The sequence below is a fragment of the Halichoerus grypus genome, chromosome 1, assembly GCF_964656455.1.
Source record: "Halichoerus grypus chromosome 1, mHalGry1.hap1.1, whole genome shotgun sequence".
In the NCBI taxonomy this organism is placed as follows: domain Eukaryota; kingdom Metazoa; phylum Chordata; class Mammalia; order Carnivora; family Phocidae; genus Halichoerus; species Halichoerus grypus.
Genome location: NC_135712.1, coordinates 67,920,210 through 67,936,864, shown reverse-complemented (window position 1 = coordinate 67,936,864; position 16,655 = coordinate 67,920,210). Strand labels below are relative to the sequence as shown.

Genomic DNA, 16,655 nt, shown 5'->3' with positions numbered 1-16,655 from the left:
AGGTTACTACATTATACTGCTCTGGGGACAGAAAAGTGTTGTGAAGAACAAGAACTAAGGACCCAAAAGAGAAGGGGAAAGGGCAGGGAAGAACGGTGTAGGACAGTGATGAGTTGGAAACCCTACTTCTCAGGCTGCCGCCTGAAAATACCCAGTCACAAACTCAGGGGCCGGACCCAGGCATCTGCGTCTTAGCAGGCTCTTCAGGTGACTGACTCATGCTCAGGTTCACCTAGTAGGGGAGGATTGGAGGAGGAGAAGCAGGCTGCCAAGAGGTCAGAGAAAAAGAAGGCGATGAGGGCAGGAGCCACACAGAATTCATCCGGAGTGAGAGAGTTAATATACTGTCTTTTTAAAGATTGATTGTTCAATGAACTAACCCCGGATATATGTTTCTCCCAAACAGAATTGGTCCTGATGGTTTAATCAAAGTCAGTGACTTTACCCAAAACCCCAGGGTTCGGCTGGAGTAAAAACACAGTTTTGGCCATTTTAAAGGAAGATAACAGAGATGATTGTGCTTCAGAATGACTGAACCCCACTTACCATCTAATGTCAGTTTTCTTATACAACTGGTCCACACAAATAAACAATTAGGCAAACATATGAACTCAGAAATGTGTGGAATTAAGGTGTAAAATTGTTGGAACAAAACGAGTACATTAACAGAAGATGCATATCCTTCCCACATGGACACTGAGTGAAACCAGTGCTTCTAACCAAGCATGGATAGAAAATGTGTCTCAAGTCAAAGCCAGGCTGTCAGATTTTTACAGGTAGCATGTTAACCAGACATAGTTTTGATGTTTTGTGATTATGAAGCACAGAGAAGTATCTTCTACATAGTCAATCCATATTTTTACCAGTTTAGTTCTCCATTTGTTGGTATGATGCTAGTCACTCACTCACGCACTCACTCAATATTTGTTGAGTTTAGCTATATACGAGGAATGGGATGCCAGATAAAACACAGGACACCCAGTTAAGTTTGAATTTTGGATAAGCAATAGCTTTTCAGTATTGTTTTTGTTTTCATGCTAAACCTGGCAACCCCAGCTAGGAACTATGCCGGCTTCTGGGCATATACTAATAAATCATATCGGAATTCTGCCCTCTGAGATAGCTCACTGTCTCACATGAAGACAAGACATGAACTCAAATCACTTTTTCTTTTTTTTGAGAGAGAGCACACACAGGGGGGCGGGGGCCGAGGGAGAGGGAGAGAGAGAATCTTAAGCAGGCTCCATGTCTAGCATAGAGCCTGACCTGGGGCTCAACTTCTCAACCCTGAGATCATGACCTGAGCTTGCCCCTAACTGACTTAGCCACCAAGGCGCCCCTGAACTCAAATCATTTTAATGCGAATCTCTCTGAGAGGTACCCATAACGTGTTACAGAGATCAGTATTGAAGTGGCAATGTCAGCAGATTTTTCTGACACCATATACAGATGTAATGGGACCCTCTTGGGAATTGCCCTGCATGAGCTTAAGACCTCTGACAAGGTCACTGAAAGATTTTTCTTTCATCCAGGAAGCAGATGAGATGAACAGGCTGTGGCGTTATTGTTCTTCAGGCCAAGCGTGCCAAGGTTGCCGGATTCCTTCTCTCTATTATGCTCTTTTTTCTTGAAAGCTGTTTTTGTATAAGAATCATGTTAGGGTGCCTTTTCCTTTATACATATCTTCCTTCTGAATTGGGGAGAAATTAATCTGTTAGCGTCTAACTCAGTAAAAGAATATTGTGAAGGGACGCCACCAAAGGTCCTTTAATTTGGCCTAGAGTGAAGTACTAAAAAGAGCTGAAACACATTCTACCCGCCCCAGTCATCCGGTTATACCTGCAGGGGTTGGGCAACAACCAATTCCCCCTGCTGTCTGCCATCTTAGCCAATGCGGCCTATCATTTATATCCACTCGGGCACCTTTGGCTGTTGGAAAAGGCTGCAGCCCTGCAGGCGAATCCTGGCACTGGAATTAACTGGGGCTAGAGAATGAGAGAAATCCTTCAACCTGCCCCAGTCTCTTGGTTTCTCTCTCACTGTGATCAAAGAATTCCAATATGATCTTGCCTGGGAGTGGGGAGTGAAGGGCCATGGCACAGAGGGAACAGCCCCCATTTGAAAGGTCCTAAAACAACAAGTTAAGGTCATAAATGTAATAGAAGCAGAAGGGGCCTTTGTATGTTTGAGAAAACAGATTGAAACTAGAAACCAAACCTCAGTAGCCCTGAGCGTAATCCCTCAAGAGTGAGGCTAATGAAACCACAGTCATCAAAGTGAATAGTGGACCCAGATACGAAGTCACTGATGGCGCTGTGGCCACCGGATGAAACTCAGCATAACCAAGAGTGCCACCTGTTCGTCTTCTAATGCACCACGTGATGTCCACCATTTTCCTCTCCTGCCCTGGCTCACGGTGGCAAGGCTTCCTCTAAGCCACTGAGACTGATTAGCCCCAGATGCTCATGGACAGCCCCTATAGCACATCTGCCAAATTAGCCTACCTCAGAGGTCATCCCGAAGGTGAAGATCAGCTTTGGCCTCAACCTGCACCGTGCTGTATTCACAGTTTTATAAAGACGGTATAAATGATCATCACCAACATGTATTAAGCACTTACTTTGTGCAGTCCCTATGCACACGGTTTTACATACATTGTCTAAATTTTCTTTACAACCTGACCTTGTAAACTCAATATTATTCTACCCATTTTATAGATGAAGAAACAGCCTTAGAGAAATTAAGTTGTTCACTGCTGCTGGTGAGAAGGCGTTTGAATCCAGGTCTGTCTGACTCCAAGCTTGGGCTGCCTTGTTTGCTCAATGCCTTTTTTAGTAGTTTCTTCCCAGAAACAGCCTCTGAGATAAGGATTTAAGTGCAAGTAGTTTATTTAGGAGGCAATCCCAGGAAGAGTGGAAAGGGAGTAGGAAAAAGTAATATAGTGATGGAAAGAAAGCCAATAGACCATGTGTTATCAAGCCACTAATCCCTAAAGCGCAGTCATGCTGGAGGACTCCAGGAGACAGGGTAGAACACATCTAAGAATTGTCCCAACCTGAGGGATGAGGAAGCTCTTCATCAGCAGCTATGGGTCCTTCCTCACCAATTTCCTGTCATTGACTAAGGATTGTTTCCAGAGGCATTGACTTACTGGCATTTCCAGCTTGCCTGGCTTAAGGCCTGAGATTTCTCCTTTTGCTGCAGAAAAAATGCTCTCAGGTAGAAAGTCATGGGTGTTTACAAGAAGCAGCCTTTGAAGGCATTTGCATGGGGTACCACCAACATCTGCTACAATGCCTTACAGAGAGTTTAATAAAACAAAAGTTTAGCATTTTCATCACAGTTGTTTCTTTCCTTGGGTCAGGCACAAGTCAGTAGGGGCTGCAGGGCAATAAGTGACCGACACCATGTGAGTTCAAATCACACTTGACCCTCAAACCTGGCACATTGTCCCAAACCAACAGTTTCTTCCTTATGATGAGATCATTCCAAAGGGGCTTTCTTGGTCCTTGCTGCTAATAGACCCTTGTCAGATCCATCCCATTGGCCTTCCTCTCATGACCAGAAATATTTGAATCCTAGGATGATCTCAGTTAAGCTGTTAACCTGAGACCCCTGTAAGATATGGTTTATATTTCTCCTCTAAAAAGAAAAACATTCAGGGAGCAATAAAATCAAGATTTTTATAAAGAAAAAGAAATGGGTTCTTTCTTTCCTAAATTAGGCTATTTTGATTAAAGTGAAGACTGCATATACATTTAAAGCTTCAGTGGGAAATGCAAAGATTATGGCTCAATTCCATGTTCTCTGTGCTTCATGCCCTCTCTCTCCGTGATACTGTTCAATCAGGTAGTTTCTCTAACTATCCTTAGTTAACCAACATCCAAGATCGACAGGGCCCTGCAACAGAAGGAGCTGGACAATCACATGTGAAAAGTTGGTTTTGAATTAGGTATATGAATAGGATTCTTAACCTGAAATCCTTGGAGAGGTTCCTGAATGTTTCTGATAATTATATATACATATATATACATATATATATATGTATAGATATACATATATATATGTGTGTATATATATATGTGTGTATATATATATATGAAATGTGCACATTAGCATTTTTCTGGGGAAAAAATAGAAAGCTTTTAGCAAATTCCCAAATTATATATGATCAAAAAAGGTTAGGAACCCTTGGGTTATTAATAATTCCAGAAGACACTGAATGGCTTGAGGAAAAGCAACAGGGCAGCCTTGGATCTTCCTAAGCAGAACTGAGCTCATTCTTCCAACATTTATTTTATAATCTAGTCTACAGCTTCTTTATTTTTGCATCTTTTATCCTGGCTATAAATCTTAACTGTGTTTTTAGATTTTCATATACTTTGCAACTTTGGTGGTTCTATAAACTGGAGCTTGGTTAACATGACCAGAGACTTCCACACTTCAGAAGTGAGGCAATGGGAAAAGCCATTGGCCCAATGCTCTAAATTATAAAACATAGCCTAGACCAGGCAGAGTCACTAACCATGACACTAGAGAGACCTAAAGTTCCATATTAGGCTCAGAGGGGTGAGTCCTGAATAATCCTAATAACAGACCATCAAAATATATAAAGCAAAACTGACAGAACTGAAGGGAGAAATAAACAGCCATATAATAATAGTTGGAGACATGAATACCCCACTTTCAATAATGGATACAACAACTAGAAGATAAATATAGGACTTAAGTAACACAATAAACCAAGTAAATCTAACACATATACAGAATCAAAAATAAAACTGGAAAGGTCACAAATTTGTAGAAAAATTTGTTGTACTTCCTGAGCGGAAGTACAACATACTCTTAACCAATTGATCAAAAAAGAAATCACAAGAGAAATTAGAAAACACAAACAGAACATACCAAAACTTAAGGGATACAGTGAAAGTAGTGCTCAGGGAAAAATTTATAGCTACAAATGCTTACATTAAAAAAACAAGAAAGCTCTGGGGCGCTTCGATGGCTCAGTCAGTTAAGCATGCGACTCTTGATTTTGGCTCAGGTCATGATCTCAGTGTCGTGAGATCGAGCCCCGCGATGGGCTCTATGCTCAGCGCAGAGTCTGCTTGAGATTCTCTCTCTCCTCCCTCTACCCCTCCCCCTGCTCAAGTGTGCCTTCTTTCTCTCTTTCTCTAAAATAAATAAAATTAAAAAAAAAAAAGATCACAAATTAACCACCTAACTTTATAATTTAAGGAACTAAGAAAGAAGAAAAAACTGAAGCTGAAGCTAGCAGAAGGAAAGAATAATAATTAAAGCAGAGATAAATGAAATAAAGAATAGAAAAACAGTAGGGAAATCTATGGTTCTTCAAAAGATCAACAAAATTGATAAACCTTTAGCTAGATGAACTAAGAAAAAAAGAAAAGACTGAAATTACTAAAATCAGAAATGAAAGGGGAGACATTACTACTGATTCTACAGAAATAAAATATAAGATAGTATTATGAACATATTGGATAACCTACATGAAATGGGACAAATTCCCAGAAATCAAGACCAAGATTAAATCATGAAGAAATTGAAAATCTTAATAGACCTATATCTAATAAAGAGATTGAGTCAGCAATCAAAAATCTCCTTACAAAGATAAGTACTAGACCTGAGGGCTTCACTAGTGAATACTACCAAACATTTAAAGAAGAACTAATATTAATTCTTCTTAAACTTTTCCAAAAAATTGAAGAGGAGAGGACCCTTCATAATACATTTTATAAGACCAGCATTATTCTGATATCAAAGAAAGACACTACAAGAAAAGAAAACTATAGATCAATACCCCTTGTGAATATTGATGCAAAAATCCTCAACAAAATACAAGCAAAATGATTTCAGTAGCACATTAAAAGGATTATACACCATGACCAAGTGGGATTTATTCCTTGGATGCAAGGACGGCTTAACACATGAAAAATGGTCAATATAATATACCACATTAACAGAATGAAGGGAAAAAACCCACATGATCATCTCAACTGATGCTGAAAAAGCTTTTGACAAAATTCAACATCCTTTTATGATAAATACACTCAACAAAACAGAAATAGAAGGAAACTACTTCGAGGCATTTGAGTGGCTCAGTTGGTTGAGCGTCCAACTCTTGGTTTCAGCTCAGGTCATGATCTCGCAGTCGTGGCATCAAGTCCTGTGTTGGGCTCTGCAATTGGTGTGGAGTCTGCTTCAGATTCTCTCTCCCTCTCCTTCCCACTCACACACTCTCTCTCAAATAAATAAATAAAATCTTAAAAAAAAAAAAAGAAGGAAACTACTTCAACATAATGAAAGCCATATATAAAAACCCATAGAGAACATCATACTCAATGGTGAAAGACTGAAAGCTTTTCCTTTAAGATCAGGAACATGCAAGAATGCCCATGTTCACCACTTCAACATAGTACTGGAAGTTCAAGCCAGAGCAATAAAACAAGAAAAAGAAATAAAACACATTCAAATTGGAAAGGAAGATGTAAAATAATCTTTGTTCACAGAGTGTATGCCCTTATATGTAGAAAACCCTAAAGATTGCACCAAAAAAACTGTTAGAACTAATAAATGAATTCAACAAAGTAGCAGGATACAAAGTCAACACAGAAAAATTAGTTGCATTTCTATACAACTAATAAGGAACAATCTGAAAATGAAATTAAGAAAACAATTACATTTACAATAGGCTTCAAAAAGAAAAAAACACTCAGGATTAACTTAATCAAGGAGGTGAAAGATGTACAGTGAAAACTTCAAAACAATGATAAAAGAAATTAAAGACATAAATAAATGCAAACACACCCCATGTTCATGGATTGAAATACTTAATATTGTTAAGATGTCAATATTATCCAAAGAGATTTACAGCTTAATCCCTATCATAATCCCAGTGACAGTTTTTGCAGAAATAGAAAAACTCTTCCTAAAATTCATATGGAATCTCAAGGGACCCTGAATAACCAATATAATCTTGAAAGAGAACAAAAAAGCTGGATGGTTCACACTTCCTGATTTCAAACTTATTACAAAGCTACTGTAATAAAAATAGTGTGGTACTGGGATAATGGCAAATATACAGACCAATGGAATTGATAGTCCAGAAATAAACCCTCATATATATTGTCAAATGATTTTTGACAAGGGACCATTCAATGGAGAAAGGACAGTTTTCCGAACAAATAATGCTGGGAAAATTGGATAGCTACATGCAAAAGAATGAAGTTGAATATTTACCTGACACCATACACAAAAATTAACTAAAAAATAGATCAAAGATCTAAATATAAGACTTAAAACTATAGAAATCTTGGAAGAAAGCCTAAGGCAAAAGTTTCATGACATTGGCTTTGTCATTGATTTCTTAGATATGACACTAAAGACACAGGCAGTAAGAGAAAATGGACAAACTGAAAACTTCATGAAAATAAGGTTTTGTACATCAAAATACAATATCAAGAGAGTAAAAAGGCAACCCACAGAATAGAAGAAAATATTTACAAATCACATATCTGATAAGATATTCATATCCAGAATATGTAGAGAACTCCAAAACTCATCAACATAAATACAAACAACCCAGTTAAAAAATGGGCAAAGGACTGTTGATGGGAATGCAAACTGGTGCAGCCACTCTGGAGAATAATATGGAGGTTCTCAAAAAGTTAAAAATAGAACTACCCTACAACCCAGCAATTGTACTACTAGGTATTTACCCAAAGGATATAAACATAGTGATCTGAAGGGGCACCTGCACCCCGATGTGGGGTTTTTTTGTTTCTTTTTTTAAAGATTATTTATGTATTTGAGAGAGAGAGATAGAACAAGCATGGGGAGGGGCAGAGGGAGACAGAGAAGCAGACTCCCCACTGAGCAGGGAGCCTGATGTGGGGCTTGATCCCAGGACCCCGGGATCATGACCTGAGCGGAAGGCAGACGCTTAACTGACTGAGCCACCCAGGTGCCCCTGCACCCTGATGTTTATAGCAGTATTATCAGCAATAGCCAAACTATGGAAAGAGCCCAATGTCCACCGACTGATGAATGGATAAAGAAGATGTGGTATATATACACAATGGAATATGACTCAGCCATGAAAAGAATGAAATCTTGCCATTTATAATGATGTGGATGGAACTCGAGTGTATTTATGCTCAGTGAAATAAGTCAGTCAGAGAAAGACAAACACCGTATGACCTCATTCATATGTGGAATTTAAGAAATAAAACAGATGAACATATGGGAAGGGGGGAAAAAGGAGAGAAGGAAACAAACTATAAGAGCCTTTTAACAACAGACAACAAACTGAGATTGATGGAGAGCAGTGCGTGGGGGATGGGCTAGATGGGTGATGGGTATTAAAGAGGGCACTTGTTGTGATGAGCACTGGGTGTTGTATATAAATGATGAATCACTGAATTCTCTAGAAACCAATATTGCACTGTATGTTAACTAAAATTTAAATTTAAAAATGGGCAAAGGTCTTGAATAGACATTTCTCCAAAGAAGATACATAAATGACCAATAAGCTCATGAAAAGATATTCAACATTACTAATCATTAGGGAAATGAAAATAAAAATTACAATGAGATACCACCTCACACCCACTAGGATGGCTACTATAAAAAACAAACAACAACAACAACACAAATGGAAAATAAGTGTTGGGGAGAATGTGGAGAACATGGAATGGTATCACTGTTGGTGGGAATATAAAACAGTACAGCCATGTGGAAAAGAGTATGGTAGTTCCTCAAAAAATTAAAAATAGAATTACCATATGATGGTATATACCCCCCAAAATTGAAAGCAGCGTCTGGCAGAAATATTGGTATACCCATGTTCACAGCAACAATGTTTACGATAGCTAAAATGTGGAAGCAACTTAAATGTCCATCAACAGATAAACAAATAAATAAAATGTGGTATATACGTACAATGAAATATTATTTTGCCTTAAAAAGGAAGGGAATTTTGACATATGGTGTAAGATGGATGAACTTTTGAAGACAAGTAAAATAAGCCAGTCACAAAGGATAAATATTCTATAATCTTGTTTTGTTTTGTTTTTAAAGATTTTTATTTATTTATTTGACAGAGAGAGAGAGCACAAGCGGGGGAGTGGCAGGCAGAGGGAGAGGGAGAAGCGGGCTCCTCACAGAGCAGGGAGCCAAACCTAGGGCTTGGGGCTCCATCCTAGGACTCCACCCCAGGACCCCAGGATCATGGCCTGAGCCGGAGGTAGATGCTTAACCTACTGAGCCACCCAGGCGCCCCTGTATGATCTTGTTTATACGAGGTACTTAATCAAAATCATAGAGACAGAAAGTAGAATGGTGGTTGCTGGGGGCTTCCCGGGCGTAGGGGGGTGGAATGGGGAGTTGTTTAATGGGTATGCAGTTTGACTTTCATAAGATGAAAACAGTTCTGGAGATGATGGTGGTGATGTTGCACAGCATTATGAATGTATTTAGTACCACTGAATTGTGCACTTAAAAATGGCTAGGATGTGTATTTTATGTTTTGTGTATTTTACCACAATAAAAAAAAAGGTGAGAAAATAAAGACAAAAACACTGGAAGCTATTACCTTAAAAGCTAAAAAAGACGGGGGAAAAAGGGAAAACGAAAAAGCAGACAAACAAAAAGGAAGGGGAGGAGCATAAAATTCCAAACAGTAGGAAAATGGCACACCAGGCAGCCATTTTGTAATTGTAAATTACTGAGAATCGATGTTGATACTAAAACTCTCATGTTACAATAATATGCATCATATCATATTATTGTTTTAATATATTTATACATATATATACAGTTGGGAGAAATCTAGAAGGGAATGCACCAAACTGCTAAGAGTGGTACTCTCTGGGATTATGGATGATTTTTCATTTCTTATCTCTATTTTCTAAAATAAGCATGTATTAAGAAAAATCAGTGTAAGTTTCTAAAAACCAAGTCAACTTAAAGAAAAAACTTTGTAATCTCAAGTAACTATGTTAAACACTTATAGGAGAGGGATGAAGAAAGGGAGAGGTTTTCAAGTCTAATTCAATACAAAGCTAAATTTATTAAATACCTGGTTTCCCCAAATCAGTATGATTTTAGGTTTTGGATTTTTATTTTAATTTTAACTAAGACTTTCAAAACGTAGCTCTTCTTCCTATTAAAAAATGTAATCAGTTGGGTTAATTTCTCCCCAATTCGATTTAAAACATTAACCCAAAACTCAATGTCTTAAACACTAAAGACTAATTCCCATTAAAAACCGTGAAGCATGCTAATATAGGAACACTGAGTCATTCTTCATTAACAGTAATTACCTCGATTGAAGAGTAAACAAGTATGCATTGAAGTAAAACAAAAATCCCAACTAATGAGCATCATTCTGAGATCAAGGGCGACAGCGAATAATTTTGAAATTGCCATCAGAATTACGCAAAGATAACCAGACCGAGGATTGATTTTTATTGACTATCAAAAACAAAGCCATTCAAAATAGCACACAAAACACAGAGCGAACCAATTCCTTCTGAAACCTAACCGCCCTCTTCCTCAGTCCCTTCCTCTGACCCTGGAGAATGCCTGTCGCCACTTCCCCCGGCTCGTGCAGGGCACATGTCCTGCACCAGAAGCCCTCGCAACAGGGCAGTGAACTCATTTCTTTCAGGCGTTCAGGGGCGGGACTTCTCAGCCCCGCGCGCACTCCGAGCCCCTCCCGGCCGACCCCGCCCCTCCCGGCCGGCCCCGCCCCCCTCCCCCCGGCCCCGTCCCGCCCTGCCCCGCTCGCATTCTGTGGGCTTCTCCCACGCTCCCTGGCTGTGTGTGTGACGAGCCGGCGGCTGGGAGGGGTCAACTGCGCACGCCCAGAGCGCTGCGCTGAGAGTACTGGAGAGACCTTGGCTGTACTCCCGAAACTATGAGGCGCGGCATTCGGCGGGCTCCTTCCCGGAAGCGGAAGCTTGGGGGGCGGGCCAAGGGGGGCCGGGAGTCAGCGGCGGTTAATTCTTTTTATCGGGCGGCTTTACTTCCCTCCGTGTGGGCTTCCTTGAGGCTGCGAGAGATGGTCAGGTCCGGATCTCGATCGGGCCAGGTGAGGGCTGCGGACCTGAGGCGTCCACCATGGGGGTAGAGAGGGATTGAGGGGGTTCTAGTGCCGGGAGAAGTGCAAAACTCTGAAAAAGTAAAAACAAAGACAATGCGGCGGCATTAAAAATGCTGAGAAAGGGGAGTTGGGGGGACACCCAATCTTAACATCCTAACAGCCGCTCGGTCCCTAGACGTATATTCTGTTTTAATCGTAGTAGTCCGCCGGAGTTCTGGCTTCGGTGTGGGGCGCGGGTTCGAGTCCAGCCTCCGCCCTGGGTGGAGGAACCTCTCCAAGGCTCAGTACATTGTCGCATCAAATCCAGGTTCTCGGCTTTTCCACCTAGTGCCGCTATTAGCTGGTCCTCCGTCACAATTGCTGGTTATTTTACCACTAGTAAAAACAAACGTCTCCCAATTAGTGCCCACGCCTTCAGCCTTACCTTTCTCAAATGCGTGCCCCTCGTAACTAAGTGGTTCACTTTTCTGCTTAAAAATTGACACGAACACTTTGGTTTCAAGGTAAAAGTCTCAGTTCTTTGGCCTGTCAATACAGCCGTTTTTTGATCCCACCAAGTGCATTCCTTACCAGACCCCGCCTCCATTCCTGAAGTATCCAGCACTGTTCACCTGTTCTGCATGTCCTGGATGCCCCATGCCCCCTCATGCTTCCATGCCTTTGCACTTTCTTTTCTGTCCGGCTTAGAATGCTCTTCTATTCCTGGTACCTCCACTCTCCATCTCCTCCTCAGCTCGAGGGCCACGTATAGAAGGCTTGCCTAGCACTCGTACATCCCCATTGTTTGGGTGCTCCTTGCCGCCCCTTTTGTGCTCTGGGCTAACCAGAATCAAACTGCTTTTCGGGCGAGAGACGTTGCCAATATGTTTACCTCCCTTATTACACAATTTATCTTTATATCCTCAAGGCTTTGGACAGCACCTGGCATATAGTAGATTTTCAGGTAATGAATCAACTATTTCTCAGAGACTCGCTTCCTAGAGTGCTTACTCCTCTTTAAATATATCCACCTCTCTTTCTTTTTTTTTAATCTCCCTTCATTTATCAATTCACCTATAATGCTGTCTTCCGCATTAATGTCAATCTTACGCTTTTTTTCAAGACCTGGCTCAAGTCTTTTTTTTTTAAAGATTTTATTTATTTATTTGACAGAGATAGCGAGAGCAGGAACACAAGCAGGGGAAGTAGGAGAGGGAGAAGAAGGCCTCCCGCCCAGCGGGGAGCCCGATATGGGGCTCAATCCCAGGGTCCTGGGATCATGACCTGAGCGGAAGGCAGACGCTTAACGACTGAGCCACCCCGGGTGCCCCTCAAAAGACTTTCTTCATGAGTACTTCCTGACCATCCTCACCCTTTTAGATCTTTCTCTTACATTGAGTAAACGCAAGAGTATGTGCAGTCAGAAAGGGGGGGAAAACATGGTTTTTGTAATCATGGTCACCTACAGATTCAGATTCCCAGTCTGCCACTACTGTGGTAGTGATATTAAGCAAAGTACTTTTTACTTCTCTAAGCCTCCTTTCCCTTAGCTATAAAATAGGTGTAAGTAGGTATCATTCTGCCTCAAAGAATTGGGGAGATTAAATGAGAGAACCTGGTAAAACATCTGTTTCACTCTTGGCATAAATATGCAACAAAATTTGGTCCCCTTAAAAACAGTTTACAACCATCTTAACGATAAGAATAGCTAACATTTAGGTAGCACTTGTGTGACAGATGCTACTCTTAAGTATTTTTACATAGTACACATAATTCATTTAATATTCATAATAGCCTTATGAGGTAGATACTATTATCATTTCCATTTTATAGATGAGGAAAGTGAGGAACGAAGAGTTCAAATAATTTTCCTGTCGTTACAAAACTCATTAGCAGTGCAGCAGGATTCAGACCTACAAAGCTGGTGCCAGAGTCCATTCTTTTAAACATTACACTATATTTAATCAGATGTATGACGTTGAACAAGCCTCCTTTCTGAAATTTAGGTTCTACTTCACAGAAATAATAAATCATGGGGTGTGGATTAAATGGAAATGAAAGACTTTGGGATACTCTATTCTACAAATGTAATTTTATCTTGTACTTGTTGGTAGGAGATACAACTTGTAAGAAAAGCTTATATTTTTCTCAAATAGCAAAGAAAAATAGTGTAATGATAATACCCAGTGGAAGTAAATGTGAGATAAAACAAAATGATTGTCTCCTGCATTGTGATTTGAGGCACTCCTTTTGGAGAGTATTTTTGTAATTTGTGTCAAGGGCTATTAAATGAATAATGGCCTTTCACCAAATAAATAAGCTTTTAATCCTGACTATGAAAAGGCTTTTTTCTGTATATTGGGAGGTTTATTTCAGGCTTGTTTTTCAATTGTGAAAAATATGAAGCAAACCTAGGACATGTTATATTACTTCCACTCAAATACTGTACAACCATTAAAAGAAAATTTGAAGGTATGCTAATATGGAAACAGATTTAAAAATAAAACCATAAGATTTACTTTTTTGTAACTAGCTAGTCATTATGACTAAGTAAATAATTGATATGAAAAAAGATTAGAACACCCAGTAGCAATATCTAGTGCCTAGATCTTGGTTTCTAAATACCATCGTCCACTAAAAGGAACCATGACTTCATGGAGGAATGGTCAACTCCACAGCTGAAGCAGGAAATTATAAGATGAGCCTGGATACATCAAAATAAAAAGCATCTGCAGAGGAAAGGAAACAACAGAGTGAAAAGGCAACTTACGGAGTGGAAAAAAAGATTTGTAAACCGTCTGTCTACTAAAGGGTTAATATTCAAAATATATCAGGAACTCCTACAACTCAATAGCAAAAAACCAAATAACCTGATTAAAAAATGAGCAAAGGACTTGAATAGACATTTCTCCAAAGAAGATGTATAAAAGGCCAGTAAGCACATGAAAAGATGTTCAACATTACTAGTCATTAGGGAAATGCAAATCAAAGCCACAATGAGATAACACCTCACACCTTTTAGGATGGCAATTCTCATTGGCAAGGATATGGAGAAATTGGAACACTTATAAACTGTTGGTGAAAATGTAAAATGGTGCAGCTGCTATAACAAATAGCATAACGTTTCCTCAAAAAGTTAAAAATAGACCTCTTATACGATCTAGAAATTCTACTCCGGGGTTTTTATACAAAAGAATACAATTTTAAGGAGATATTTGCACTTCTGTGTTCATTGCAGCATTATTCATGGTAGCCAAGATGTGGAAGGAACCTAAATGTCTACTGATGGATGAATGCACACAGTGGAATATTATTCAGCCTTAAAAAAAGAAAAATCCTGCCATATGCAACAGGGATGAACCTTAAGGATATTATACTAAGTGAAATAAGCCAGTCAAAAGGACAGATACTGCATTATTCCATTTATATAAGGGATCTAAGATAGTCATAATCCATAGAAGCAGAGAGCAGAATGGCAGATGCCAGAGGCTGGAGGTGGGGGGATTTGGGGAGTTGCTGTTCAATGGATATAAAGTTTCAGTTATGCAAGATAAATAAGTTCTAGAGATCTGCTGTACAACATCATGCATGTAGTTAACTATATGGTATTGTGCACTTAAAAATTTGTGAAGAAAGTGGAACTCCTGTTAAGTGTTCTTACTACGATGAAAAAACAAAACCAAAGGATGAGCCCAGAGCACCTTGTTGCAGAAAGTAAGGAATTACGCAAAAAATAGTGGGGACATATTAAAATGATACAAGAGCCAGTTTGAAAAGACTACCACTGACAGAATCTGGGACAATGGAGCATCAAAATATTTTAAATAATGATGATAATGGATCATAACCCATTGAATAAAATAAGAATGAGTCCATACTTACAAACAAGGAAAAGTGCTTACCTAGAGTTGAATGCCAACTAATAAATGTAGAAGGAATGATGTAAGTTAGACAAGTCACCATTTCCACAAACAAGTGGATTAAGGCAAGAATCATCAATGGGTGCTAAAACTACTGGGTGCAAGTCTAATGAATAGGAAGTCTGCATAATCTCAAAGTATCTGCCCATTAAATGCTTAATACAAAGGTAAAAATAGTAACCTTACAGTGAGAAACCTGGCAAAAACCATCTTAAATAATCAAAGTTTACATCACCTATAATGGGAAAATTGATACCGTGTGCTTACTCATATTAAGACAGACAAAACTTCCCTTTTGTGGTATTTCTGCCAAAAATGTACAACCTCAATCTAATCATGAGGGAAAATCAGACAAGTCTAAATGTCCGGAGGGACATTCCACAACATAACTGGCTTGTATTTTTAAGATGTGAAGCTTATAAAAGCCAGTGAGTGATAACCCGAGGAACTATTCCAGATGAAAGGAGACTAGTGAGGTGTGACAATTCAATGCAACATATGATCCTGCATTGCACATGTACTAGCATTATTTTTTATAAAGGACAGTATTGGAATAATCAGCAAAATGTGAGTAAGGTATGTAATTTATAATACAGTATCAGTGTTAATTTCCTGGTTTTGATAATTATACTGTGATTATGTAAGTGACCGTGTTCTTGGGAAATATTTAGGAATAAATATTTAATATCATACCTGCAACTTACCCTGAAATGGTTCAGAAAAACAATAATACTATTTGTATATATTTTTTTGTATTGTATATATTGTGTTAATATATATATTTTGAGAGAACATGGAAGATATAGTGAAATATCAACAGTTGGGGAATCTGGGTAAAGGTATACAGAAATTCTTTGTACTGTTATTTCAAAATAAAAATTACAAAAAAAAGTTTTGATGGAAATGTGCCATTATTATAGTTACTGTTGCTTTTATCCTGGGTAATTTTCATTACCTTGTTTTCTGTAATATAACCTCATGTATATTTTTTAGAGAAATATCATGTTATCCTACAATTATGCCATGTGTTTACCTCTGTATACTTTTTTTAAAATTTTGAAATAAAATAATTGTGGTAGTTGTTTTTAGACTTGGTCTAGAACATAGCAGCACCATGGTTTGGAATTTTATTATGATTCTGGCCAGAACACCAACATATGTGTATGTACCAACGGGAAAGACCCTAAGGATGTCATGCAGGGACCAGCAGAGCAACACTACATAGGGTCTTATTTCCTACGGTGTTGGTTCTCATTGCTGGCCTTATGACTCCATCATATCCCGGGTTATCTCAAGGAGAAGTGTAACTCTATTAACCCAGTTTTTAAAATGTGCTCTCAGTTGCATATAACTCCAGATAGTTTAATAGTTACTGCTGAAAGCTATCTTGGGATGAAATATGTAACATGTCAAGAGAAACCATAAATGTAACTGCCAACAGTGGTGACTACTTCTGAAGGGTGAAATGAGGGAGTGAGTAGGGAATTTAGCTTGTCCTTTAAAAATTCTATTTTAGGGACACCTGGGTGGCTCAGTCAGTTAAGCGTCTGCCTTCAGCTCAGGTCATGATCCCAGGGTCCTGGGATCGAGCCCTGCATTGGGCTTCTTGCTCAGCGGGGAACCTGCTCTCC

At 39.2% G+C, this 16,655-nt stretch overlaps 2 protein-coding genes across 2 annotated transcripts in view; both read left to right on the top strand.

The window, feature by feature from the left end:
• Nucleotides 1–3,688, top strand: part of ROPN1 (rhophilin associated tail protein 1) — a 30,166-nt gene extending 26,478 nt beyond the window's left edge. Inside the window, exon 6 of the mRNA XM_036120175.2 lies at nt 407–3,688. Coding sequence (XP_035976068.1) covers nt 407–473 — 67 coding nt within the window. The 3' untranslated portion in view covers nt 474–3,688. The remainder of the gene's footprint in view (nt 1–406) is intronic.
• Nucleotides 3,689–10,897: 7,209 nt separating this feature from the next.
• The window catches only part of CCDC14 (coiled-coil domain containing 14), a 42,795-nt gene continuing 37,037 nt past the window's right edge, over nt 10,898–16,655 (top strand). Inside the window, exon 1 of the mRNA XM_036120198.2 lies at nt 10,898–11,113. Coding sequence (XP_035976091.2) covers nt 10,940–11,113 — 174 coding nt within the window. The 5' untranslated portion in view covers nt 10,898–10,939. The remainder of the gene's footprint in view (nt 11,114–16,655) is intronic.